General features: G+C 35.1%; 1 protein-coding gene and 1 long non-coding RNA gene across 2 annotated transcripts in view; one reads left to right on the forward strand and one right to left on the reverse strand.

Moving 5' to 3' along the window:
- The window catches only part of LOC120535121, a 52,515-nt gene that overhangs the window by 24,625 nt on the left and 4,166 nt on the right, over positions 1-23,724 (reverse strand). The window contains exon 2 of the mRNA XM_039762719.1: positions 16,548-16,602. Coding sequence (XP_039618653.1) covers positions 16,548-16,602 — 55 coding nt within the window. The remainder of the gene's footprint in view (positions 1-16,547; positions 16,603-23,724) is intronic.
- LOC120535122 overlaps positions 14,638-23,724 on the forward strand; it is a 105,637-nt gene continuing 96,550 nt past the window's right edge. The window contains exon 1 of the long non-coding RNA XR_005634856.1: positions 14,638-14,784. This is a non-coding gene — a long non-coding RNA (uncharacterized LOC120535122). The remainder of the gene's footprint in view (positions 14,785-23,724) is intronic.

The raw sequence follows: 23,724 nt of genomic DNA on the forward strand, positions 1-23,724 counted from the left end.
AAGAAGTAAGATTGATTGACTCTATCAATTTAAAAGGAGGACAGCAGATTTGCACAAGTTAATTTTACGACCAGGTATGGTTTCATAGATTTTTCAGAAAATTTGTTAGGTTTATACACTACAATATACTGTACTATATAAAGTGTAAATATACATACAAAATAGAATTAGTAGTGAAGGTTTTTAAGTTTTATGGAAAGAAAAATAGCCATTGCCTTAAATTCTGGCCACCAAAATTTCCAATGCGAGAACAGACAATGGGGACAATGGACATTCCTATCAAATTCACAGCTTAATTAAGAAGCCATAAAAAATTTTAGAGATAGTCATAAAAACTCTTTTTGGTGTGTAATATAAAACTTGTAGCCACGAGGGGGTGCACCAGCTCCCCAACCCCAACACATGGATGTGAACACAGGTTCACCACACACTCCCATGGGAAACGCCTTCCCCCTTTTTCCACCTGCACAAAACACAGTTCCACGAATGCCACCAAGGTAATGGGGGGCTGGGTAACCCAGAAGACCGCGTCAGTAAGCCGTCCTGTCTCCTCTAGCTCTCGTTCTTCTTCCCCCACCACCAGATGGTTGGTTATCACACCCATGTTCACTGTAGTGGTTGTGGCTGCTTGGCATCAAATATTATTTATTTTCGGGGCCCCTTTGCTCTGCACCCCTCTTTCCTGTATGATACGGACATCAGTCACCTGTATCACCTCATCTACTAAAGTGGAGAGTCCCGCACCGAGCCCCCTCAGGTTCGCGATCTTGTGCTTTAATAGGATGATTACCTTCAACAAGTCCCATATGGGCTGGAGAACCCTTTCCAGCTCCCATATGGCAAATCCATAGCTATTAGTTTCGGCTGGCGACCGTGAGCCATTATGCCTGTGCCTCTCTTTGACCTCCTTGGAGATGTAGTTGAAGAACTACACAAAGAGCATGTGTAAATTCCAAAAGGACAATATATTGGGGTAGGATTTGAACACTGCATGGTGAATTCATAAGACAGCCTACATAAACTTCATTACTTACATGTTGATCACAGTGCAAACTTAAAAGAAAAATTTACTAAAAGGTTATGCGCCTTTTTATTAATCCTTACAGTGTTTTTGATATTGATTGTTCAACATTAGTACAGATAGACATGTGTCCATGATAATGAATATCACATGTAAATACCTGTCCCCTAAATAAAATACTTCAGCAGCAGAACAAACATGTTTTATTAAAAAAATGCTGAATCAAACGCTTTCTCCGTTTACTTCCTGTCATTTTTTTTCTTCTTTTTCATGTAACCACTTTGTTTTCTGCCTTCACAAGCTTTGTTGAGAAGAGGACTTCAATCAGCAACAAGCTGAATATTACATAGTACATCATTTCCTGATATGTGTATCTTTGTTAATGTAATATTCAAAATAATTAAATGTCAAAAGTTAGATATCTTAATGGGTAAACCTTGGGAATAATTTTAAACACCACTACTGATGCTATACATTAACTGTATAAAACTAGATTATTTTATTTTAAGAATGTATAATAACTAAGCACAAATTACACTGTACACTATAACTTAAAGCAAGAAGCAGATTAATGGAAATAATGTGTTTTATGTTTTTATACACTAAATTTTCTGAATGTAGAGTGAAAAAAAGCATAATTAATTCGGCTGGGTATCAGCACTGATGACCTGATTCAATATCGATTTCTATCTTGACTAAATTAGCGTACACTGATATATTTGGATATATTTGGCGTTTTTTTTATAAATCAATTAACCATGCATAAAGAACATTAATATAATGTGACAAATTTCAGTAACTCTTTGTGTGAAGGGTGACTTCATAACATATGGATAAGCATGGAATGGCATTTTAGAAGAAATGCTTGATGAACAGTTAACATCAGTATGCAGAAGATTTGAAACAAAATATCATTCCTTTTTAAAAAAAAAAAAAAACTTTTTCACAGTACTGAAGTAATTCAAAATTCAACATTAATTTAACTAACATATGTGTCACCACATCAGAATCCACACATATTATGGGACAGATAAATAAATACAAATATAAATAAAATATAAATATAAACTAAATACAAAGAGGACTGTTTGACTTATGTTAGGTAGATTGCCCAGAGGGGACTGGGCGGTCTCGTGGTCTGGAACCCCTACAGATTTTATTTTTTTCTCCAGCTTTTGGAGTTTTTTTTTTTGTTTTTCTGTCCACCCTGGCCATCGGACCTTACTTATTCGATGTTAATTAATGTTGACTTATGTTTATTTTTTATTGTGTCTTCTATTTTTCTATTCATTTTGTAAAGCACTTTGAGCTACATTTTTTTGTATGAATATGTGCTATATAAATAAATGTTGATTGATTGACATCTCCTTGTTTTAATACAGTGCAATGGCATCTACTTTATAAAACATCCATGTAATCTTGCGAATAATATTATTATAAAATAATCAAATATTGCTTATTAAATAATTAATGTTATCCAATAACCTATTCTTTGTTATGAATATCCATGTAGACAACCTTCAACTAAACTGTTAGCCACATTTATTCCTCTATTGGATGTTTAAAATAATCTTGAATTAGTCCGAATTAAAGTTACAGCGGGAAGACTTATGTCCTCACAGTTCTCAGACAAAAAGCAAGTATTTTAAGGTGAGGATCTAGAGATGATGTTTGTTGACAGTGGCATCGAATGAATGGAACATAAAAGAAAAAGAACCAGCCATCGTGACTCATAATGCCATTATTATGGAGCTACTTCAAGTCGGCTGCTTTGCGCACATGCTCTCTTTTGTATTGCAGGCTGCTCTGAAAATTCCAACAATTGCCCACTTGTATTGCTGGGTGAGGCACGTTGCAAACTTTTTCACTGTAGCAGTATAGCTAGCTAGCCACATACTTAAAGAGAAGGATTGTTTATTAGACTTGCCAACACACAAACTTGTGATTGATGTGGCCACACGAAGGAACAGTGTGTTGGAAATGCTAGAAAGTTTTTTGGAACAAGAGATAGTCATCTCAGCAGCTATAAATACAGGCAGCGAGGTTGCTCCCAGTGTGACTGGCATGCAACTTGTTTGTCTGCGACACATCCGCCACAAGTGCCCAGTCATTTATAATGTGTGATTGTCATGTAATCTGCTGCTCAGGATATTCAGCTGTCCACACATCTGATTTAAGTATCGAAATGGGTGATTTCAATTTTTCTGTAGAAAGCCTTAACTGGTGCATTATCCTTATCTACTGGATCGGACCCCAAAAATGAAGATATGCAAAAATCTACATAAAATCTACATGTAGTAATTGAGCAGGATAGAGATCAATTTTGAGATTTTAAGAACTGATATTGAATAATTAGTTTTTAAAATTGATATTTTTACTCATGTCTAATAATTTCCTTTCTTATTTATGTTGCAGTAAATGATATGAAATTGTATATGAACCAGCTTTAAAAAAATTAAATCTATGTGTCATAATCCAAAGATTCTCAGACCATACTGTAGTTGTAAACTCCATGGGAGCTTTCTATTTCCTAACTATTTTATTGCAGTCTAAGACCTTCATTATAAAAAGCTGGATTATTTTGCAAACACCAGTCGACATAAAATCCGAACCTAAATGTTATGCTCTGGGTCTATGAAATGATGAACAAGTTTGATGAATTTTGCATTTAAATTATTTAGTATTGTAAAGCACTGCATTTTCATTTTTTACGGCTAAACAATAACAGTGCCTGAAAATGATTCAGAAGGCTGAAACTTTTCTCCAGAAGTATTTGCTATTTATGCTGATTCTGCAAGGTAAGTCTTTACAGTTTCGTCTCTTGTTGTGCATAGCTGTTATTTTAATTGTTTGAACCTACGTAAGGAAAGCTAATATGACCTTTACAATTTAAACAGATGCTAGATTGCAAACCACACCTTCAAAGGTTATTTCTCATGTGTCATGCAAGAGAAAAAGTCCAACATTTGCTGCTAGGTTCAAACTGAAACACTCCTACACAGCCATGGGGCCCATTATGTTTTGGGAACACTTGAAGAAACTTTAACTATCAAAACAACCCTATATGATTAACAACTAATTCATATACATAGTCAGTTGATCTTACTTTAAACAAATGATGTGCTTTGTTTATTTCTCTAGTTACCAAATTCACTAACACCCTATGTTTCATACTTAGGTGCAGATTCTTACAATACAAGATGACTTACAATTCAGCTCTTGTTATAGATCATGTAAATTCAAAATTTGCTTATTTTTATTTTCGGTTCCAATCTTGGATTTATCATTTTTAATTTGAAACTAATACATCATCCATTTGTTGGAATGTTTTTCTACAAGAGCTGCCATAGACATTTCTGTTGAGCACTAAATACTTTGTTAATATAATTAATTTTCAATAATGGTACAGATATTGTGGATACAGTAATAATATTCTCTTAAATTATTTAGAAGAACATATTTTGTATTCCAACAAAGTCTTATAAGATTTTGCCATATACATACAAAGGTCTGAAATTGTACATCTCTATCTGCATTGCTTAGTGGGGCCTTAGTGGAGGCTTAGTTGAGAAAAGGAATCTTATGAGACTGAAAAAACAGAACAGCTTCCATTAAAAGAGGAATGTAGTTTGAAAGTTGTTGCTAGCTTTTAAAACTTGCTTTGGGTTTTCAAAAATTACTTATGTGTCCCTGGGGTTTTGTAATCTTGAAATGGGCTAGATACAATAGAAAATATTGCAAACCCAGTCACCATGCTCATTTCCTTGCTAGAGCCATAGCTTTCCTCAGCTTAGTTTTGAATGAAGATGGGAAAAAAGGGAGAATACACAGGGACATAATAGAGAAGATACTAGATAGCTGAAGACTAGACCATGCAGAACATGCAAGGTGGCAAGCACACGTTTGCCTTTTATATGTACCTTGTTTGTTAGGGAGCAGGGGGTTAGAAAAGCATGTCCAGCATGGTTGACAGCTGGAAAATCTCCACAAATTGGAATAATGATAATTTTTCCAAAAAAGACAAATATAAGCTCACTTCAAATTAGGTACTCAACCTAAAAGACAAAATTAAAGGCTTAGCAGGGGCAAAACAGGAATATGCAGCATCTGTCAGAATATTGAATGTATCACAGAGTCTGACATTTTCTCTGGCTTATTAAAATTATATGTTGCAGAGTCAAACTGAGGATAACTTTTCATGTTCATAAGCTGTGTTGGCTAGTTCAAGTCAGAGTACACATCAGAACTGTAAAGAAAACCTAGAGTAAACACTCCTAGACCTAGACCTAGATTAAGAGGCTGTAATGCCACAGAAGGCATGCCATTCACCAAGGGGTAACCAAACAACATCCAGGTCACTCTAGCACCAAACCTGACAACACAGCGAATGCTGCATAAGCCAGGACTAACTATCTGTAGGCTTCAACTGTCAATTGAGAAGGAGCAATGGCCCAACCAATCAGAACTATTGGAAACTCGCTTACCAAGCATGCTGAAATGAGTAGGACACTGGGATAAAGGACATATATACTGACAAAGTGTATCAATTTGGACCTTCACCAACTATTCTGAAATAATTGGCTGTTTCTACTGTAAACCTCTGCAACTGTTCTGTGTTTAACAATACCTTTTTAACTATAAAAGATTAATAAAGCTATATAACAGACTATTATCTTTTACAGGAAAGGCTAAAATGAGCGTTAAAAATTGATTTGTATAAAGTTTCTATTTTTGTCACTGCAGCATGTTCCTTAAATGCCCAAAATACTCATACCTAAATTATTTAAACATGTAGTATTAAGGGATTTTTATTTCATAGAAAGCCACCAACAAAAAAAACAAAAGTATGATGCTTTATTACTTTACTAGCCAACCCACGGCGTACCATACGCCGCATAATTATCAATGTGAACAGTCAACGTGGCTCACAGCTACATGTGGACTGTAGCAGAGACCAAAGCGAGTGAGGATGTGTTTGGTGACGTGTTGGGGCGGGCACATGAGCAAGCAGTCCACATGCCTCGAGAGCAAGGGTGGATGCGGGAGGAGGGTGAGAGTTGGTGGGCGGGGCTCTGTCGTGCGTACCCCGTGGTCGGGCGACTTGGTTGATTATATATTCAGTGGAACCTCGGTTCACGACCATAATTCGTTCCAAAACTCTGGTCATGAACCAAAGTAATTTCCCCCATGGGATTGTATGTAAATACAATTAATCCGTTCCAGACCGTACAAACTGTATGTAAATATATATTTTTTAAGTTTTTAAGCACAAATATACTTAATTACACCATAGAATGCACAGCGTAATAGTAAAGTAAATGTAAAAACATTGAATAACACTGAGAAAACCTTGAACAACAGAGAAAACTAACACAGCAAGAGTTTGCGCTATAGCGCTATGAACTGCTCGCTAAAAACACTTTTTTTAATGAGTTTTAAGCACAGGGAAAAAATGAACATTTGAAAAATCCGTAATTTAATAAACAACCAAGAAAAGTAACATTGCAACAATGCACGCGCGCGCCTGTGTGTGTGTCTCTCTCGCGTGCCTGTGTGTGTGTCTCTCTCGCGCGCCTGTGTGTGTGTCTCTCTCGCGCGCCTGTGTGTGTGTCTCTCTCGCTTGTGCCTGTGTGTGTGTGTGTTTCTCTCTCACACGCCTGTATGTGTGTCTCTCTCTTGCGTGCGCCTGTGTGTGTGTCTCTCTCTCGCGCGCCTGTGTGTGTGTCTCTCTCATGTGGACTGTAGCACAGACGAAAGCGACTGAGGCTGTGTTTGGTGAGTTGTTGCATGCGGGCACATGAGCAGGCAGTGCACATGCCTCGAGAGCGACGGTGGACGCAGGAGGAGGGTTACAGTTGGCGGGCGGTGCTCTGTCGTGCATATCCCATGACGCAGGAGGAGGGTTCGAGTTAGTGGGCGGGGCTCTGTCGAGCATATCCCATGGTCTTAGAGTTGGCGAGCGGGGCTCTGTGAGTTGGCAGGCCTGGCCCTGTCGTTTGTATCCCATGGTCATACAGTTGGCGGGCGTGACTCTCTGTGTTGCGTGCCCTTAGTGAATTATATATATCTGTAGATTACTACTATCGTTTAGGACATACTCCAAATTGTGCATGTAATACACAACAGGATGTAGGTAACAAGCCAAAAGACTGGTTAATACACTGAATGATCAAACATAAAAATAGAACAACTGAACATGTATAAATTTAACTCATTACAATCTTCACTAAAAAGTGTAACTTTTCTTCAGATGTTATGCTTCTTTGACAATGACACCAGAGAAATTGTTGCTTTTGGCAAATGAAGTATTCTGATCTCTATACAGAATGCAATCTCTCTCTCAGCTTTGAGTATTAAACTTTCAACTTTTGGTGGGTTCTGTACAATGGTTTTCTGAGCTTCAGCTTCATTTAAACTGCAAACCAAGCATAATAGCCTAGTCAAGTGACAGGAGTGCTTATCACTATAAGAGTATCTTCCTAGTTGGTTGCTCTTCTTTTTAGTTCTAACAGGATTCTAATAAAATTACAAACTGATTGATAATAGCTAATACTGTACAGTGCTGACTGGATGATTGTAAAATGCTTCAAAATTTACTGTCATCTGCTGGTACAAAAAAGCGCATCTAATTTGGAATTTTATAGTATGGTCTTGTATGCCTAAAATAGTTTCATTTTCCCATTATTTTTCTTTTTTTTGGCTCATCAGGTACTGTACTTAAGTGTCAGAGATCAAACTACATCATTGTAGTCTAGTATACCGTACTTTGGTTTAGAATTGGCGTGATAACATCAACTGCACATCTACCATTTTCACATTTTGTAAATTATATTATTATGTTATTTTTCTTTAGATATGTTGCCTCTATGAAAGAAAAATATGTTTAAACATTTATTTAAAAAAATCTTAATACACTAATCTTTTATTATCACAACTTGTTAGTTCTCTACTTCAGTGAGATCACAGTATGGACTTATTTTATCCATCCATCCTCTTCCGCTTATCCAAGATCAGGTCGCAGGGGCAGCAGCTTGAGCAGAGATGCCCAGACTTGCCTCTCCCCAGCCACTTCTTCTAGCTTTTCCGGGAGAATCCCCAAGTGTTCCCAGGCCAGCCGGGAGACATAGTCCCTCTAGCGTGTCCTGGGTCTTCCCTGGGGCTTCCTCCCGGTTGGACGTGCCCGGAACACCTCACCAGGGAGGCAATGGACTTATTTTAAATTAATATATTAATACATCACCATGTATTTAATGTATATATTCAGTACCAGGAGTCTATTTTAAAATATTATATAGCATACAACATATACCCACAATGAGAGAGAGAGTGTGTGCCTTTCATTATCTGTTTGCTCATATTTATATATTGAATGGTTTGGCTCAGACATCAATAAGACTGAAATGGATTAAATAGTATAAAGAGTAGGTATTGCCTTCATAACAGATCTTTAGCCCAGAATAATTCAAAAAAGATGAAAGTTTACAAAAATGAAGATTTATTATGTAAATACTGTAAGGACAAGTGAGGACTGAACAGTGGAAGATATACAAAAGCATGAACCAGAACATAAGGGTAAACTTGTTGCCTCTCTGGGCATACCTATACAGACTTAAGTCCTTGTCTGCCAGTTAGGGTGGTCTATCCGCTTGTCTGCTCTAGTGTTTTTTGTACAGTATACATTTTCTTGACTCTGGATGAAGACACACCCGCAGAGGCAGCTGATTTGTTCCAAATGTGCAACATTGAAAAAAATTAGTTGGAGTATATAAAGTGAGCAGAAAAGTTAATGGTGATGCTGTATTTTTGGACAAGTCAAATATTCTTGTTGTCATACTACAGTTAATTCAAATTAAAATGGAAAAGCAGTTAACAAGTACTAGGAGTTACCATGTCACTCCTTTATTTGCTGATTGGTTATGTAATGAACTGATTGAAAATCCTTCTTTAAATTAATAAAGTGTGTAGTTCAGCTTGGATTACAAGACAAGCAATATTATGTGCTCAACAAATGTGGGGAAGGCCAGATTTATTTCCTGAGGAGCTGATAATTTGACAAAATTTATCTATGTTGTATTTTTTTGTCTATTGTGAATGAGTGTCAGGCTAACAAAAGAGTTGCTGGAGGCACCCGATCTCCAAAAGATACAAACCAGATTGGCACCAAAATGACCACAAACATGGAACTGTTTAAGTGGAGGGCTGGTATAGTAAGCCCTGTATCTGTACTGGATGCTGCAGAATTGCATCAGGTCATTGCACTAATCCACAAAGAGTGTCAAAGAGGGGGAAAGAGCAACCAAAAAGACTTGGCAAAAGGTTGGAAGAACTTCTAGAAATCTAGGTGTAGTGATATACAGTAGCTGCCTTGATTATGTCTAGATCTGCATATGAGACATCAATGAACAGGGCAAAAATACAGGTTCTAAATGACCAGTGCTTTCTATTTTGCCTAAATGTCTCATTTTGAACTCTAGTCAAGCTTTCTCTGCTACTTACTGTAAGTTTCCATGGCTGAATTCTGTGTTTTGTTTTAGCTTTCACCATTTTTCTGTTTCAAGTTCAGATGTCAACAAGCTGCTTACAAGGGTAGAATCTCTGAATTGGAAAAAGTATTGTAGAAGCTTGCTAAATGTTCATTATCTCAATCACATTTAACCAGTATGCTGATGTGGGAGAGCTACAAGCACACAGAGACATCTGGATCGGTGGTGGTAAAACTATCTCACAGCCATCAAGGTACTCTGGATGAAAGAAAAGAACAGAGAGTACTTGTGAAAACTTATTGCTATTGTAAAATTTCTTACTAAATTAGACTTGCCCTTTGAGTAGACACCGCAAATGCACGGATTCAAACACAAGAAACAATCATGTGGGTATAAGAGATTTTTTTTGTTGTAGGTATGACCCAAATTTCAAACTGATTTAGTCAAAATGCTTCAGTTACATAAGCTGCAACTTACAAGATAAAATCATTGCATTGTACGCAGAACACATTAGTTAGAAAATATCCTCCACGGTGCATTTTTTTCACAACCATTGTGAAGCTAAATCCAAAAAGACTGATCAGTTTTCTGTTTACATTAGTTACACAGAGGCGCTACACCTTAAGGAACAATTTATTTGCTTTATTGACTTACATTTTCCATCATGCAGCAAGGATTATTGGCCTCATGAAAAAGGGATTTTTGGATGTGCTTATAATTACTCAACCATTTGATGGAGACGTTGTAATGTTATGGCATTTAAGTGGAGTTCAGCAGTGAATTAAACAGGAATGCCTTTTTGCTGTTTGGGTACATTGCATAAATTACAGGCTGAATCTCGTGCTCATTGAATTGTGCATGCTCAACAGAAACATTAGAATTACTCTATTTGTAATAGAGTCATTGTTTGCAAAACCAAGCCACTGTTAGGGTTTTTTTATGAACCAGATAGCGCTCGTCTTAAGCCCATGCAAAGTGTACAGCCTAGTCACACCCACTGGGCATGCAATTGGTGATGAACCTATGCTATCAGATTGCAGTGTTTGAAAGAAATGCAAGAAGAGGTAGACAAGTGCTATGTGGAGGCAAAGGGATTACTTAGGAACATGGCTTTATCTAAAAATGTCCTGTATATCAATATATGAAAACTCTCAGCTTTATTACCTTGATTATTGTCCTTTAGGACATACTCTGAATTGTACATATAATACACAAGAGGGTGCAGGCTATACATACAATCATTGCAGATGCAGCCTCTACATTCAATAGCCTCTGAACACATCTCCAGTAATGCTAAGAGGAAGAGGAGTTATGTAGTGGAGTGTTAACCCAATTGAAAGAAGGGTGTTAGTGGTGTTTCAGCACCTGTAGCAAATGACTCAGCCTACTGTTTTAAAACAGAACAGAAGCTGTCAACCACCTCTCTTGCCTGCTGCAGATATAGTGTGTAGTCACAGTATAGTATCTTCCTGTGAATGACACTATGCTGGCTGAATTATAAAGGACATTTTTAGATGAAGTCATGTCCCTAAGTGTAGCATATGATGTTGTGATCAGTTTTGACTAAAAAGACATCAATCAACCTCTTTGCACACATGCAAGCCTTACAATCCATTTGTAGCTTGTGACAACTGAAATGCCCCTTTTGAAGTCTACAATTGCATCACCAATCACTCTTGAAAAACCTGAATGAGGGAATGCTCAAGGGCAACCATTTAAACCTTGTTTTGACTTCTACAGTTAATACTCTCTGAGTTGGCTATGGAATGTCGAGAAGAAGATTCTCAGTTTTAAGGAGAATTACAAACTGGCTCAGATCTGCAATGGCTTAGAAGAAATTCTCACATCTTTCTCTGCTGCACATGGAGAAGGATCTGACTACAAACTGCCTGAAGAAAAGATCATTAGACATCTATACTAGGTAGAAAAAGAGAGAGCTTGTACTGCAGTAGGTGACCTATCTATTTTTTTTCTTAGGATCATGGGGATAATTAGTTATTGCTATCATGTTGATAGTTATCTTTTATTATTAATAATTGTTACAGCAAGACCAAATAGTCCAAAGGTTATTTCCACATTGAAAAGGAAACCAGGGAGGAATACAATGTTTTGCCTGTATAGCCTTAATTGTTTTCAAGGTCTACAGACATGCAGATTAGGTGATTTCAGATTGCTAAATTGGATTGTTCCTGCCTTGCACCTTTCTGTGATATGTTAATTCATATTTAAATCAGTTTTGTGATGGTTATGATGATTACAATTTTTTTCACAGAAGATTACTTTTTTTCTTTTCAGCCAGTGAGCACCACTAGTGACAGTTATAATATACAGTACCTAAACTCATTCCATTCAGAAGCCATTCTGTTGTATATTATTATAGCACACTGACATACTTTATTATTTAATGGGAAATGCTAATTTGCAACAAAAAAATACTTTTTGCTGATGTTTACTTAACTTAGAAGTCAAATCTGAAATTGCTGAGGCGTATTGCATAACTATGTTTTACAAATCACCTTACAATTACAGCTATGATGACATACAGAAAGTTAAAAACAACAAAACAACCCTTTTTTGTAGGTAAACAGGTTTGCAAACCTAAGTTTTACTTTTTAAACTGTTATTTTAATGAAACCAATACTTGGTGAGTGTGTGGTGTGGAAAGCAGAGGCAAAGGAAGTAAAGGTGCCAATTTAATGAAATACTATAGTAATAAGTGACATAGTCTTTTTTCTTTCTGGTTATGAACACGATAAATACATTCTCAATAGACATCAATGTTAAGGAGAAATACCGAGATTAAACAATGAAATAAAGTTCCAATGGGATTCTGTTTTAAAAACACATACAGTATGCTGTAAATCTAAGGTTGTGTGTACAAAATGCCTACAATTTAAAATTGTACAGTCATATTTTCTAAACAAGCACACTAAAACTTCATATCACAACAAAGTTCTGGCTGTGTCTCTGTCTCAATGTGAAGTTATGATGCAATTTAAATGCCCGCAACAAGTCAATATTAATAAAAAAAAAATATTGACAGCCCTTACTGAAAATATATATTTAGCAGGATATCAATGTGTTGTTGTCAGGCAACCCTCATCCACAATTCTATAATTAACAAAGGTAGTTTGTATTTCTTTTATTTGTAAAAAGACTCGTGTTTGATTTCTAACGATGACTCTGAAGAAATCAAAACATAAAGGTAGAATACCACTCTAAGTGTCACTTACATGCTTGTTTACTGTGTTATGGCAAAGGCCAAATCTGTAGGCAAGTGCAGAAATAATCTGCTCAGCAAACAGATGGCTGCTCACACATGTACAGTTCTCTTAACATGAAATGGAAATGCTTTTGAATTTTTGCAGCAGCAGTACTAAATTTTCTGTTTGTGGGAAAACACTGCCTATGTCTTTATTTGCTGTGATAACCCTGGAATTAATGTTTTTACATATATATTTATACTGTACAGCATTCAGTATTTATTATACTACAGAATCTGTGACTAAGTTGCCCATTTGGGTTACTGTAAGCTCAGGAAATACTAGCAGGAGACCGGAACTCTCCCAAATAATTACTAAACAGCAGCATGTGGTCCCTAACTTTGAAGAAAGGATGTTACTTTTAAGATTAGGGCAGCAGAAGCAGCTTAACAGACCTAACATTTGAAGAACAAGTGAAGTATCGATGGTTCAAAGATACCAATAGCTGCTAGAAAGTAAATGAGTAAAAACTTTCCTTTTCTAAAAAAAATAAAAAATGTCTGGTTCTAAGGCAACAATGACACATGGAGGAGCTTAAAATTATTATTACTTTTAGTACTTTTCCAAATACTAAATCAAAAGGATGTTTCAGCAGGGTGCTCAGTGCTAAACATGATCACATTTTTTTCAGTCTTACACACTTTATTAAAAAAACACCTTTAAGAATGTTTTGTCGCGTTTCTTTTTTAAGCATTCATGTACATTGTTCCATTTAGCTTGTTTGCTGTATTTATTTATTTGGAAAGATAAAATGATATTTGGGGTGGTGCAGTGGGTAGCATTGCTGCCTTGCAGTTAGGAGACCTGGGTTTGCTTCCTGGGTCTTCCCTGTGTGGAGTTTGCATGTTCTTCCCGTGTCTGCGTGGGTTTCCTCCGGGTGCTCCGGTTTCCTCCCACAGTCTAAATTGTCCCTAGTGTGTGTGTGTGTGCGTGCCCTGTGGTGAGCTGGCGCCCTGCCCAGGGTTTGTTTCCTGTCTTGCGGCCTGTGTTGGCTGGGATTGGCTCCAGCAGACCCCCGTGACCCTGCAGTTAGGATATAGCGGGTTGGATAATGGATGGATGGAAAATAATATTTGTAAGTCAAAGGTACACTAAATTGTATTTATTATAAGATTAGAGGAAATAAATCCTTGCACAAAACTTTTTGAATGGAGAGTACAAATTATAAAAATAAAATAAGACAAACTAAAATATTCTAATACTGTTAATGAACAATAGTTTAACTGAAAATGATTAATTGTGTTTGATAAATTAAGGTCAGTTAGCCATTATTTTAAAGAGACACTTTTAAATTGTTTTTAGTGCTGTTTAAATTAATAGCAAATTTAAGAAATTAAGGATATAATGAAAACACAAAAGGAATAGTGTAATAAAATGTAAAATTACACAATTCCAAATATTGTGATATTGTTGGACTTTTAAAATCAGGATGGTTAGTTTTATTATTTTAAGCATTTCTAAAATGAAATATGATTTAAAATAAAAATATAGCAACAGAATTGCAATACATAGTATTTTGAAATAAACTGTAAACCATAGGTTTAAATTACAGGAAAGGAAAATTGTTGGTGATCTAGAAATATAGATAGATTACTTTGTCATAAGAGTTGGAGTAAAGAGTATATTAAGTGTACACTACATTCTGGAAAGCTTAACAATCAAACTTTGTTTACCAGGGTGTTATCTATGAATCTCAGGAAAAGGAAGTTAAATTTGGCATGAGTGCAGGTGTTGATGTTCCGGTAAGAATTACGAGAAAGCATGACTGACAGTGCTTCACTGGTAACCTCATACCTTAACCGCTATGAGAACTGACGTGTTAAACTATCTACATTGGCTTTCTTAAAACTATTCACGAGAATGTCGGAGAGACATAATATGGCGTGTATTTTTGTAATGCAAAGATCCTTTTGTTATCTAAACTGTCCTGTAGTGCTGACAATTCCAGAATTACAAATTAAAATGATAATGATTTTTTCTAGAGCTTGGACACAGTGTTATTGACCTAGTTATATTGGTAAGTTATTTTTAAAGTCATAACTGTCATCCTAGTATGTGTAATAGTTAAACGAAGGGCTGTGAAACACATAAGTTCATGAAAAAGCTCAGTATCTATTATTCTTAGCCATATGAGAAATATCTTTTTAAATTTACACTCTCCATATACAGTATTCTGAAGTGCTTTTAAAGTGCAAATATTTTAGAATGTAAAATTTGTAATATAGGTTTTAAATATAAGAACATTTGTATCAGCTTTTGATTACTAAAGATTGTTGTATCCATACTATATGATTGACAGTATTTATATATGATAAACTACAATTTTTTTAGCTATGATATTTCTGTGCAAATTTATGTTTTTCAGTTGAACTGTACACTATGTGTGTTTAGCTGTCACTCAAAATAAAATTTAGTCGGTTAACACAATGAATAGATGAGTACTCAATTGCTGACAGCATCATGCTGTGGTGTTATTTAAAGTAAATGAGCAGGTACCAAGAAATCATGTGTACAATTTAGATTCGATTATGCAAGATTATAAAATCCTAAAAAACCAAGTGGCTTTGATTGCATAACAGCTAACAGAATGAATACTACCAAATCAGGATCTCATAATGTTTTTTCGTATCAGGTGCGATGCCCTTGTGATTTTTTTTTTTTTTGTGTGGAATTCCATTTCTAAAGATAATGGAAATACTGCAGTAGTTCCAAAAACATGAAGACATAGTTCATCTTAATGCAGCGGTCCCCAGAATATCTAAATCTTATTTTAGCTTAGCATCTGTGGGATAAAATTTAATAAGCTATTTGAAGAAGACATTCACCACAAAACAATATGAAACAACGTAAGAAGCTTTGATATTGTCTTGGTCCAGCATCCCATTTTTATTTTTTAAACACCATAAATGGCCATACCTAGATTAATTTAGGCAGTTCTCAAGAAAAATAAGCAGCCAATATGCTATTTAGTTTCAGTTTTTCTACTGGAACTAGCTTCCAGATCTAAAACCAATATCCCGGTATTTTGTCTGGACCTGGCATTCTCAAGGTTTTATTTTCCTTTGGTAGGGTGTTTTTCTATTTGACATTGTGCTTTTTATGAATTGGTAACTACATACTTTATTGTGTTGTTTAATTGCATTTATTGTCAGTTAGCATCAGCAGTCTACTGGTCCTCCCAGGGAAACCCCAGGTTTTCCCAGACCAACTGATATACATATACATAGTACATCCAGTATGCCATATATCTGTCACAGATCTTCTATTAGTGGGCTATGTCTGGTAAAGCCTGTATTGACAAGGGCATCTGAATTTTGTTTATAGACTAAATCTGACTGATCTTATTTTAGTTGCTTTTATTTTTTTTTCAACATTATTCAGACATATGTTATAGTAAAAAGCTTAGTTTAAGTTGTTAAACACAATATAAAGTTTTATAATTATAGACCTGCAGCAATGACATGTGAAAATACTTGCTTAGAGTTATATAGTAGGTTGTTAGTATAAACTAAACTGGAAACATGATAGTTTAAGACTAATAGCTCCAGTCACTAAGTCATACTACAGGTAGACTGTTTTTGATAATTAACTAAAAGCACTCTTTGTTATATGGAGTTCACCAAAACAGAAAAAAAAAGAATCATGAATATTGTTAACATTATTTGGTTTAATCACTATCTATGTTGACTTACACCTACTTTAACTATGGCATGTGCAAAATATCACAGCCACAAATTATTCTTTCCTACTTAATTGCATAGTTTCAAACTCTTTTCCTACCTTGGATGGGTGCAACATTCTTGGCATAATGTAGTTCAGGCTTTGGTGAACATTCCTAACAAAAACAAATCAATAAAATGTAACAATGAGTTTTATTTAGTAGCAAAATTAGGAAAATAACTTAATTTTAGGAGAAAATATAAAAGTAAAGCAATACCATAAAGAAATAGTACAAGTCCATTCCATAACAGAGAATGTAAATCAGCCCCAGAAATATACCATATGTATTACTGTATATTATTGGTATAACGTATTTTATATTCACATGATGCTTCAAGAGTTACACTAGTCTATAATATTAAATAAAAAAACTAGCAGATTTGATTTATTGATTCCAGTACAGTAAAGTTTTTCAAATTATATTTTGATTTCAATTTCAGTCTTTGTGTGTTTAACTAGTATGGTTTAATACTTTTTAGTGTGTTTATTAAAACTAATACATATATTATGGAACAAAATTTCAACATATGCTCCTAAATAAATAAATAAATTTTTAAATAAATTATAGCTACAAAAAGATTTGTTCATTTAACACTGAAATAGTCAAAAGTATTGCTTGTTTCGATATCATATTTTTTTCTTGACTTCACTTGCACTTTTCATTCACTTATCCTGGTGAGAGTTGTGATTGTAGTATGCCATGTGGAACACACCAGGCCAGTTTATTCCATTAAAAATTACTAGGGGGACCTAGTAATTCTTAGGCTTTTCCTAGTTAAAGTCATACAAAAAAGAAGCATCAATTTGTCATTCCCTGCCATTCTTATGGTGTTTATTTGACAGCTTAGCTTCTGTCATTACTTGAGTGTCCGTTATGAAGTGAGTTTGTTTTGAAATATATCTGTGTTTTGTGTTATTTTGGGGTTTTAAGTATGCACATTCAACGTTTTATATGTTTTTTTTTTACAACATAGTTAAAATGTTTTTGTGTCTTTTTCTTGGTCACCACCAGAATGTCATTAGGGAATAGGGTAGAAACTGTGCGGTGTGTAATGTCTGCACTTTGACAGTATAAAGGTCATTACTATAAACTTCCAGGTTATCTAAAATTGTGGATACATCATTTAATGTCGGGTGAGCAAATTGCTAGGGTGTGGATTCAGTTATGGAGTCAGAGTTGATAGCAATTATTGGGTTACTTACTTGGACTTAGTAACCACTTTGATCATTGACAGTGATAAAATGCTCTGAACCTTGTATGTGGTGTTCTTTCAGTCAACATAGTAAATATGCTACTAATCAATATTTTGGTGTGAATGAGTTGCTGATGAAAATGGGGTTTTGCAGCCGTATGTTAATAATAATTTAAAAATAAGTAATTTTTTAGAACATTAGAACACTCTAGATTGGAACAGGCCACTGAGCTCAACAAAGCATGCCAGTCGTATCCACTTAATTCTTCCTAAAGTCCTTCTGTCTACCACATATTACTATTTCAAGCAATAATAGTCATTGTAAACACTAGTAGTGTCTTGGCTATATTTTTTAAACAGTTTAATGGTATCTTGATGAAAAAGGTATCAATTTCTATTAAAAATATGAAAATGTCTGGGTGACCCCAGACTTTTAACCAGTACTAAATTGAGGAATTGGAGTTAGATTTGGAGACAAAGGTTTTGTGTAACAACTCCACAGCCCTGCAAATTACTTTGGTTAATATTTCCAGGTTAAAAAACCATAGGGTATGTATCTCAACCTTGATTTAGGAATTTTGTTTTGGACTTGACTTCCAGGTTGAAAACTTTGCTTAGAATTTTGGTTAATGTCCTCTCTTCTGGTCCCTTGTTACTCTTGCTGCTAGTAACATCTCCTTTGCAGAAGAAGTGTCTATAGCATATAAGGTCAGTCTTTAGACATTGGGTCTAACATAGCCTGATGCCAAGTGTTCTTACAACAACTTCATTAATACAATCAATGACTTGTACACAGTAACAATCCAATAAAAAATCATGAACCTAATGGCCATCATTCCATTTATTACTTTGCAGGTATTTTAGTAATTCACCACAAGAGTGTTGAATTCTCCCAAAAGAAGTACCTGTGCTTTATTAATAGATCAAATACTCTAAACAGTCCAAGAGTTACTCTCTGCACATCAAAGTCATTTTCAACCTACCATTTGTCCACTGTTACAAACATCATATTATGTTACACAGCCAACCTCCCTCGTAAGGTCTGGATCCCTTTTCACAGACGTTTATCATCCCAAAAGCCAGTTTCCATTGCCAAAGTCTAGTATGCCTTTCTCAGATATGTATGTCTTCAGAATGGCAGTAGGGTTGGCTTTTTTGTTGTAAAAGCCACATTGTTGCTCCGCAAAGGTTTTTTGAGCAGACCAAACCAAATAAATGATGTTCTTTTCAGTAAGAATTCAATTTGTACATACACTTCTAACATGTCAAAAATTTAATTTTCTGGTCTTATGTACTTTTTTTATACACTTTGCTGCATTTTAAAAGTAATTACAAATGTAAAACGCAAGAATGTTTAATCTTTTTATTTTTAATCCATTTTTACATTTCATGTTCTTTTTTTGAGTTAGTACTGATTATTATAATCACAGCTGAAAAATCTGAACAAAGCTTGGAAAATCTGAACAGAATTTTATCATATAATAAACATACTATATTCACAATATTAAAAGGCAAGGCAAATAGGAAACCAGAGTTTCAGGGGGAAATTCAAGCTAACATGCCAACTTCGTGTAGTAGACAGTCAACTCAGGAATAGAACTGGGGGTCAAAAAGCTGGCAGCTTTGAATGATGCCCACTACTCTGTTGCAATGTTAAACTGTCGTCCATGTATTTTCTGAAACCTACACTGCAAGGTTTTGAGCAACTAGAGCAGTGTTTCCCAAACTCTGTGCTGGGGACCCCCTGTGGCTACAGGTTTTTGTTCCAACCAGCTTCTGTTTTTAATTGAACTCCTGGGCTAATTAAGTGATGTGTTATTTCCCAAGTTCTGTGTTTAGGGAACAATATAGAAATTAGAAAACTAAGTTTGTTAAAATAAATAAATAAATATTAAAATGTACTAAGCAGTTATATAGGAATAATGTATTTTTTTCTTTTTAACAGTATTTTCATCTTGATTTTCATTGAACTTTTCAAGGTGTTCTAATTGTTTAATTAATCCATTATTTACTAATTAGTGGGTATGACTCTAAAGTAGTTGCAGCCTTTGATTATTCAGTGTTGTCTGCCTGGGTGTCTGATCTGCTCGTTTTAAGTTGTCATTATTAAGATACAACAAAGAGGGAAAAACTGCACAGAGAAAGGGCAAAGTATAATGAAATCAACAAAAGAGAATTAAGCATTTAAATCTATAGGAAAAGCAAAAATATTTATAATTGTCTTATAAATGTAAAAATCATGCGGCTATGCTTTTCTGAATGTCAAATAAAAGAAAACAAATACCAGCTAATTAAATGAGATCAGTGTTATCAGGTGTTGTCACTGATTATGAATGTGGTTGGAACAAAAACCTGCAGCTACAGGTGGTCCCCAGGACCAAGTTTGGGAAACACTGAATTAGAGTCTATCCAGATCATTGCAGGACAAGAACCCCTTCTTAGTGGAATACTAGTCCATTGAATGGCACTCCTTGCAAACATGCATAAATGCATTTAGGATGTTGGAGAAAACCCACAAAGACATGAACATGTTAATTCCACACAGGCAGTAACTCAAGTCTGGTTTAAATCAGATTGTTCCAGTAAGCTAGTGCTTTCACTAACCTGCTTACTAAAGACTTATTATTATAAAATGCCTGTTTTATTTAATATATTGGAAATATGCAATAAATGATCACAAAAAATGTATCTGAAAAGGCAGTGAATAGAGTATTAAGGATAATATCTAGATTATACAGGAGCAGTAATACTTTATTGTAAACTGGAGAGCATATCAAAGAGACAATTTGAAAAAGATATTAACAATTAACATGTACAGAAAAAATGTCAGTTTTGTAAAAGCAACATATAAAAGAGTTCCTTCATCTTGGATTTAAATGTTGAATTAGAAAGAGCGTCACAGATATACAGAGATTGTATAGATTGAGCTTCATAAAGTTCATCAAATGCATGATGCAATATGTTTAACCATAGCTTGAGCACAGCAGACATCGCTTACCATTTGGAAACTAAATATTTAAAAATATATAAAACCAGAGGCTTAGTAGGCTATAACAAACAATGTTTAATGATGAAGTGTGGAAAACTACCTCCCTTTTGACTTTTCACATATAACATTCTTACAAACTAGATTATTATATGAAATTTCCTGCCACTCAGAAACAGCTAAAAACTTCCAAATAAATACCATTCTTCAGATAATTTTAAATAAACAATACATTTAAAAAAATGTCTCTCATAAATATTCACTTCACTTCAGCCAATACATGATCAATTCACTTTTCATAAAAAAATCAATCCATAGGATAAGGATAGGATAAACCTTTACCAGCTTTTTCATACTTTTAACAAAATTGTTCAGCTATTCCAATCTTGGTATGTATAATTGGTAAAATCAGTTCAGTGTTACTCTTATGTGTAATTCTGAATCATTGCTCTGTTGAAAGGTTGCATTTTGTGTGCTCCTATGCAGACCAACCCATTTTTACTAGTATTTCTTTGTACTGTTTTTGCATAAATTACCTTATGCCTACACATGTCCTTCATACCTGATGCAGAGAAGACTCTTGTTAAAGGTTGTCACCACCATGCTTTACATATGAAAGATGATGTGAGGTGTTGCACTAGGGGCCAAAACTATTTGCTTGTTTCAGGTTATGGAATGTTCTTTAACTTAGTCTCAGTTTCTCCCACATACATGACTTCTAGAAAAACCTAGTCACGATCAGGAGTTTTTTTAGCTTGATTTCTCCTTTCCTCCAATGAGGCCCTATTCTCTTGGTGGCCAATTGAAATGAGAGTAATGCCAATCAGGTCTTTGTATGATCTTAGACTTCTGAGATTTGGCCATTGGACCTTACTCTTATTCTATGTTAATTAATGTTGACTTATTTTATTTTCTTACTGTGTCTTTTATTTTTCTATTCTTCATTATGTAAAGCACTTTGAGCTACTTTTTGTATGAAAATGTGCTATATAAATAAATGTTGTTGTTGTTGAGTAACAGACTTTGGAATGATAGGAGTAGGCAGTTCAATTTGTCAGCAGATTTATTCAGCCTCTTTGGCCTTTTTCATATTTTATTAATTATTTTTCTTTCTCACATTTGGTTTCTTCTTTCTTATCTTTTTGTTGTCATCTTGATAATCCATGAGGGACATAATGGTGCTATTGTGTCTCCCCACAAACAGTTTTGGTTTAGCCTATTCTAAGGTAGATTTTGAGGGTGTTTTGGAAGGCAAAGTATGTGAGCAGCTGGGCAATTGTTATTCTATACTCAATTTCTAGTTTCTTAACTATTGAACTACTGAACAGTTACTTAAAAGCTGACACAGACCTCTTGTTGGGGTGCACGAACCATCCTATGTGGATACTTGTTTTTTTTTTTTATTTTGAAGTATACATTGCTCAGCACGGGTTCATAGTTGTGTTATCCATTCTTTATTCATTCATTATTCATCATTTCAAGGATTAGACTGATGCTTTTAAATGCATATGCTGATATACATTGGCAATCAGTTTCTTCCAGTTGGATTTTTGTTCATATTGTATTGTGCTTAGGTGATTCTGAAGTACAAGTAGATATCAGAATTTCTAGGATGATCATTTTTTTAATAATACCCATGTCATGAAATGTTTTAGGAACTGCTTAAGTGTCAATTGTCAGCCTAAGGATTCTCTTCAAATGGAAGGGAGTTCTGGCCTGTTGTAATCCTTAAGAAGAGTTTTAGAAAAAAACACAAAGCCTTAAAATGCATTTGGTTTTTTTTTTCAGACCTTCCTTATCGTATTAAAGATTCAGTGGTTCGAAGCTTATCAGGGCACAAAGCAAAAACCTACTATGGATTAGATGCTTGTCCTTTTCAAGCATATATTAAAAGTAGTTCCTTCTGCATGTAGTGGAACCCACTAAAGTATCCAATGCAGTGCAGTGACAGGGACGTTGTGCTGTAAAAATGGTGCTGTCTTGCAGATGACACAAAACTGTGGTCCTGACTCTCTGTGGTCATAAAGGCATGTGGGCATGTGGGCATCTTACCAAAAGAATAGGGTTTATCCTGATGACCTGGCTAAATTTACTAGCACTGCCTGACCATTCAGGCCCCCTAATCATACTCTATATTTCTAACCGGATTACTATCACTCTCCCTTTCACCACCTAATAGTTAATGTGTGGTGTGAATACTGGTACATTAAAGACTGTCGTCACATTATTCAGGTGGGTGCTACACATTGATGGTGGTTGAAATGTTTCCCCTCTGTCTTTGTAGGACGCTTTCAGTAGTGAGAAAAGAGCTATACACATGTAAATAATCATTATTATTATTATTATTATTATTATTATTACAATGCATCAGCTTTCTCAAAGCAAGTTTACATCTCACAGGTAATTTTATCTATGTGTAGCTTACAGGATTAGGTTTCTCTAGTCAAATTCCATGGAACCGAGTTGTTTTTCAGCAATACACAATGTTTTTGGCCAGCCTGCCATACTATCATTTGTAAGGTGCAGTCAGACTGAAAACAATTTTGTCTGGAATTTAAGAAGGGCAACAAATTATGTGTATGGATTATTTAGTAGGATGATTTACTATTGGATATTTGCCAACCCTACAATGATATAGCCTACACTCTTACAAATAAAGATGCCAGAGTGGTTCTTCAGAGTGAAGCTGTAAAGGAACCATTTTTAGTTCTCAAAAGACCCACCCCCAGTAAAGTTCCTTTCCTAAAATGAAATGGTTCTTTGTCCAGTAACAGTTCAATGAGGAACCACACAACTCATTAAAGTGATGTTCTAGGAATATTGTATTTAAGAGTGTGCATTGACTTTTGTGTTTACTTTCAGTACCGCTCATGTAATGCATACAGAGTAATGAAAAACCTCCTTGAATGCATCTGTATTTGTTGTACAAATTTAAGAAATGTGTGCATGTAGGTATGTTTATATTGAACTGTGAGTCACAGACTTGCACAGTTTGTGGATATAAATCACCAGGCATCTTAACCACTCATCACCAATTGCGGGGATACCAAAAATATAT

The sequence above is a fragment of the Polypterus senegalus genome, chromosome 9 (assembly GCF_016835505.1).
Source record: "Polypterus senegalus isolate Bchr_013 chromosome 9, ASM1683550v1, whole genome shotgun sequence".
NCBI lineage: Eukaryota > Metazoa > Chordata > Cladistia > Polypteriformes > Polypteridae > Polypterus > Polypterus senegalus.